Genomic DNA, 6,384 nt, shown 5'->3' with positions numbered 1-6,384 from the left:
GGAGAGACTGCAAAATGAGACCGTTTAAGCATAGGGACTGTTTTTCTTTCATCGTGATCCTCCTGCCATTGTCTGTTCTATACGTCCAACTCAACAAAGTAGAACCCATAGTGAAACACAACAGCACCTTAAAGCGATAGTTCACATTTTGAAGTGAACTATCCCTTTAACCTGTAGGCCTTATTCATGCAGGGTCCCTCCATATATATTCACATTTAGTTATTATCAACCAGACATACAACATTCTAGCTGGGTTAATGCCTCAATTGTCACATTATCTCTTCTGTACAAATCTAATTCAGGCAAATAGGATATGCTGCATAATCCTATAGAACGTAGGAAAACTAACAATGCCCTCGAAAAAAGCGGATCAACTTTGATCGTGCTTGCCAGGAAAAAAACAACCACACACACTCACAAATGAGGCAGAACGATCGAACCAAACGCCCCCTCTGTTTTTCTTCTCGAACGACTCTCTCTCACTATCTCTCACGCTATTCAGTAGCATCATAGTGTTCCACAATGGTTAAGCATTCAGTCAATCTGGTGTGAAACTAGTAAGAATCAGACCTGGGTTCAAGGACTATTTGAAATTGTTTCAAATTCTTTAGCTGTGCTTAATTGAGCTTCAGTTTTGCAATGGAACCAATAGAAAAGTCCCAAAAAGTACAAACCCCACCCACCGGACAGTCCAGGCAGGCTAAAGCAAAGTAGTTTGAAAGGTTTCAAATCATGTTTGAACCCAGGTCTGATAAGAATGGTCCAGATGACTGGCCATACGTCTAGAGTTGGCCCAAAGACAAGATGGACAACACAAAATCAGGACAGGTGGCCAATGCAATGAGTCAGTCATTTATCAGCAGTATCAACATGTACTTCCAAAACAGTTTCTGTACAACAGTGGGAAAAATGTGACTGTAACCTAAGCAAGTACCATTACATTTACTGTATGTATTTTCCGCTTGCCGGGTAAGTTTGAATACATTATGCATTTACTGAAAGCACTGTGACTATAGAGTAATGGCATTTTCCAACGTCCAGTTCCAATATCAACATCATACAGTATGTTTGAAGGTTGTTATTGTATCTAATCATGGTTGGGGAGTTACATGTAATCTGATTACTAAATAACTGCAACTGTAATCAGTTACTTTACCAGCACAAATATTGTGATCGGATTACAGATGCTTACCTTTGAAAAACTAGATGATTACTTATTGGAATTCAGAAAGGATGTTTGTGAAAAAAAATACATTACAACACCTTTCTGTTTTCTCAATGAGAAAGGCGCAAGTTTACGTTTGTTCCACCTGAGCGGGTCTGACCACAAGTCGGAAACCACTGATGACACACCAAATGCGTTTGATGGATTATTTTTGTTGTTTTCTAATGTCTCTTAAGGGGAAAGTAATCAAAAAGTACATGAAAGTAATCAGATTACATTACTGAGTTTGGGTAATCCCAAAATTACATTAATGATGAACATTTTGAACAGGTAACTAGTAACTAACAGATTACATTTAGAAAGTAACCTACCCAACCCTGTATCTAATGCTGATAATTGTACATGTGTTAGTTACCAGAAAAGTGTTATTCATCTGCTTTGCGTTTACAAAAAGAAGCACCTTAGGTGTAAAATGTCTGGCTTTAAAAAAAAAACGAAAACCTTTGCAACAACACTCTTACAAAATGCTTTATTATTATTTCTGGAAACGGTAGATAAGTGTCGGTTGACTTGGCAAAGGACGCTGGTTTGGATGCACTGTGAGTAGGTAGAAATAGACCAGGAAATGGGTGCTCTGATGTTTTCACAACCAATGGCAATTATACTGTATAACTCAGGGGTTCTCAAAGTGGGGTCCATTGCAGGGGGTCTGCGGCCAGATCTCAAAATATATATATATATATGTCTTTTTATTATTACTAACAACAGATTAAACAAATTTGGGCCAAGGGATCTGTGGAATAATACTATTTAAAGGGTGTAATACAATACAATATTATTCATCTACTGTACAATTGATGTTCTTAACCCTGGGCAACATGGGCCTGGGAGGCTCACAGGGATATTGGTATCCACAGTACTCCACCAATTATACATTTTCCAACTTTAATTCTTCTTGTATTCCCCCCAAAAAATTTTATATGCACTGTAATTCAAGCTTTAAAACTGCCAGTTTTTCTCTCTGGCTCATACCAAAATGTGTAGAATTCAGGATATTAGCTTTAAAACTGCAACAACAACAAAAATCGTCCCCATGACAAAATGTGTAGAATTGCAGGAAATTATCTTTAAAATGGCAACATTTTCTCTCCGATGCCAAGGGCCTTTAAAATGGTCCTTCCCAAGGCCCAAGACTTGGTTCGTCCAGCCGTGCACTGCCAAAGTCATAGTCAAACTCCTTGTATGCTATTTTTAACTCACTTGAGTTGTGTTCTGATTATGAAGGGGTTCCTGATGAATTTGCTATCAAAAAAGAGGTCCCCGGCCCCAAAAAGTTTGAGAACCCCTGGATATCTAACTGGGTGTACCACCGTCAAATGCATTACGATGTGAGGGAAAGACATATTGTGAATCCATCAGGTTTTTCCATACTCCCGCACCTATTTTGGATGGAATTCATCTATTGACAAATGTTGCATTGTTAATCATCTACATATCAGAAAGCCTTCACATATGACATGGGAGATTTACTTTTAACTGTTACTCAACTTTCTTCACACTGGATCACACAAAACACCATACTTTGAAAATTCTTCATTCTGAAGTTTTTGCATATTATTAAGAGTTAAGTTTTTGATCGTTATACAACGTTATAACAATTTGAGTAATGTGGGCATTTGGGTGTTGTAATACACACCACTACAGAACCAAAGTAGAATTTGTTAGCTTTTTATGCAACTATTCAGTTTGTTAAGCATGTATAGCCCTTGGAGCATGTTCAAATAGACCTTGATCCTCTCACAGAAACCCTAGATTTAGTCTTTGTCATGGAAAAAGTATATGTTGCCATGTAACCTAATGACAGTACACTGCATAGCAACATCTAAGAATTGTTTTCCATATTGTCAGAGTAGTAGTACTAGTATCCATGAATCAATGCAAAAGCACAGTTATCATTTGACATTTTTCAGGAGGCTAAGATGGCGTTTGTTACTGTCTATCTGTGTGCGTGCTGCATTACTGTACGCATGTGTGTGTGAACGTATGGACTGTAGCGCAACCAAAAAAATGTATGGCTTCGTATCCATAGAAAAACATTGTCATCATCATCGTCTTTGGGGGGGGGGCCTAAGGGTCGGGATGCTTCTTTGTCACATTTTGAAAAGTCCTCCTCAGTGCGTTTTCCTTGGCGCCGAGATGTCACTCACTCAGCGTCACCTCTCTAACCAGCGGACGGAGACTGCAGTTTAGTGGACTCAACGTCCTACTTCCTCAATCTCACTTCCTGCCCCTCACGTGTCACTTCCTGTCCACTTCCTGTCCCATTTCAGAAAGTGGAGGGGGCAGCAGACCGACTGCCTGGCATAGTAGTTAGGCCACTCCTAAGGCTAGGGTCCTTCCTTCCTCCTCTCCCACTCCTCCCCCTCTCGCTATTTCGTTCTCTCTCTTTCTCTCAAGGGCTCAGTACAGTCACTTCTTGTGGAAGTAGAGGGTGTGTGTGTTGCCCGACTCCACCTTTGGTATCTGGTCACTGATTATCTCCACCAGCATCTCTGGAAACTCCACCTTCAGAGCCTGAGACTCACGGAACGTGTAGAAACAGAAGTCTAGCAGGTTCCCCACCAGCTAGAGGAGAGGGAGGGATCAATCAATACCATGTTATTTGTCACATGCTTCGTAAACAACAGGTATAGACTAACAGTGAAATGCTTACTTATGAACCTTCCCAACAATGCAGAAAGATAAATGTAGAAAAAATAACACAAGGAATAAATACACATTGAGAGGAGATGAAGGAGTAGAGTTATATTGGGGAGAGAGCGGGAGGGAGAGAGTTGTAGTTTGAAAGAATCCAGCTGTGTTTGTATAGAGATTTCATTGGCTTGTCATGAAGTGTGAATAATACACTTAGGTGATAGTGCCCGAGAAGCCGGTGTTTGTTGGATATATTGGCACAGGTGTTGTTACATTAACTTCGACAAACCGTGCCAATATTTCCAACAAACACTGGCTTCGAGGGCATTATCACTTTTATACAAGGGGTTACCAACATATTCAAATAATGATTGACATATTTTAATTAAAACGTTATTTTGATTATTTATTCATACTTCGTTCGTTCGTTCTAAATGTTCCATTGCCATACTGGCTGGCAACGTTCTTATCCCTTGCTTGCTAGCTAGCCAACTACGGTGAATTTACAGTCACGTCAAAAAGTAGCTGCATTTGCTTAAGCTGTTTTCTAGTGGCATTTATTTGGATACATCCATAACAATGAGCTAATGGGGCGCGATTTCGCCTGACATAGAGAATGTGCTCACTCGTCAGGACACTGTTGTTCAGACAGAGGAGCTAGCCAACAACACAGCTACAGTAACACAATCACTTCAAACTGAAGCTGGAAAGACCGCAAATTAGCTGCGTTTTGTTTTAACTTTTTTTCAATTGACATTTTTTTGGTATATATCCATAAAAATTATGCCAGCTGATTCATGATTTCGACCGGCTGAGAAACTCTGCCTGCCTTTCTGTCTCGTCCCGACTCCCGACAAATTCAATACTATGGGACAGCAGGAGATATTGAAACAATGTTGCAAATGTCAGAGAGACAGACAGCAAGGTTTATACAAATCTCCGCTGTTGAAAAAACGAAATGTTAGTCTAAAAGAAATGTGAGATAATGTGTAGATGCTTTTTATAGTGGAGATCAAGTTTATAAAGTGCCTGACTGGGTTGATGAGACAGTGGATTGCGTAGTCAGATGGAACAGTATAAATAGGCATTTTTACGTCATAGATTTAGCTGGTGGTAACTTGTGGAATAGACACCGGCTGGAATGCGGTTTTAACCAATCAGCATTCAGGATTAGACCCTCATTTCAATCACACCTCGAAGCCAGTGTTTGTTGGATATATTGGCACAGTTTGTCGGCTCTTGATTTAGTCTCGGGCCTAACAACACCCGTGCCAATATATCCAACAAACACTGGCTTCTCGGGCATTATCACTTAATTATTAATTATTAACGGGTTACCAACCAATTCAAATAATGATTGACTGTCACCCGTTGTATAAAGTACAATCAAAGCCTAATTCTTGGAAGTTAGGGTTAACTTTGTGCCCTGGGAAACCTTGAATCGGCATTCCCCTTTTCTGACTGTGTGTGTGTTCAGTTACTTTACTGTACCTTTATTCAGAGTGATACCACATACCGTAGCCAGATCCTTAGGTTAACTTTGTCATGGCATTGATATGACTGTAATTGTTTGTCATTTGTTGGGGGTCACGACTCAAATTAGTCTGACTTACCACTAGGTGGTGCTAATGATTCTAAATAGACTATACCTCCTCTTCTACATAGGGCATCGTTTCCCAAACTAGGGGTTGCCTGATTTGAAAATGCGGTCGCGAGAGAAACTCTGATTTAAAAAAATTATAATTTGGAACTTGGTTCATAGAACCAGGGTTACGTCAGTAATCTCCGGTAGCTGCTAGATGTGGTTGTAATAAACAGAGCAGTTTCTGTTTTTTTCCTACAAATATGTCTATCTTTTGAACGGTTTAAGCTACAAAATATTATGACCCCATCACTGAAGGATAAGACTCTCAGGAACACGTATGTGTCTACAATGCCCACAAACCGGGCAGGACTCATTAGCACAGAGTGGACGAGACCAGGCACTAAATCAGACTGGGGGAAAAAGAACATCATCAATGACTATGTTATTTTCTACATTGAAGATGAAGATGCCTGATGATCTTCTGAACTTCCCAATATCTTTCTGATGCATTTCAATCACTTCAAACCATACTTCCTTCAAAAGTATGGTTTGACAGACTGATTTGTAATAGACTGTTATAGCCCCAATGATAAAAGTAAACGTAACTTTTTTTACATGGTTGGATCACTTCTTTTTTTTTTATAGCAAAATGGGGTCGCGGGCCGAAAAAGTTTGGGAACCCCTGAGTCATAGGATCATCTGCATTTAGTAGCCTACTCAATCACTTCACTCAATCAATCAATGCTGTCCTCTGATGTCTAGTCTTGTACATTTTTTATCAGGGACTTTTTCCATTTGTGAGATGTGAGTATTTTTTCATAATGCTTCCAGCTCCTAATGTTTCACCACATGCTAAGTTGTCCTTGCATAACCCCTACAGTCAGTGCGTTCAGTGCATTTAGTTAGGGGGACAGTTGTATTGACCCACCAGGCCACCACT

The 6,384-nt window shown here is 39.9% G+C and overlaps 1 protein-coding gene across 4 annotated transcripts in view; it reads right to left on the bottom strand.

Annotated features, from left to right (window-relative positions):
- Window positions 1-838: 838 nt before the first annotated feature.
- LOC311109991 (mineralocorticoid receptor-like) overlaps window positions 839-6,384 on the bottom strand; it is a 98,745-nt gene continuing 93,199 nt past the window's right edge. For all 4 annotated transcript variants that reach the window (XM_084188502.1, XM_084188504.1, XM_084188503.1 and 1 more), the window contains exon 9: window positions 839-3,790. In XM_084188502.1, the coding sequence (XP_084044628.1) occupies window positions 3,635-3,790 (156 nt within the window). In that variant the 3' untranslated portion in view covers window positions 839-3,634. The remainder of the gene's footprint in view (window positions 3,791-6,384) is intronic.

The sequence above is a fragment of the Coregonus lavaretus genome, assembly GCF_964263955.1.
Source record: "Coregonus lavaretus genome assembly, contig: SUPER_35_unloc_1, whole genome shotgun sequence".
Lineage (NCBI taxonomy): Eukaryota > Metazoa > Chordata > Actinopteri > Salmoniformes > Salmonidae > Coregonus > Coregonus lavaretus.
The sequence above is the reverse complement of the archived record's forward strand: the minus strand, read 5'-3'. Positions and strand labels throughout refer to the sequence as shown.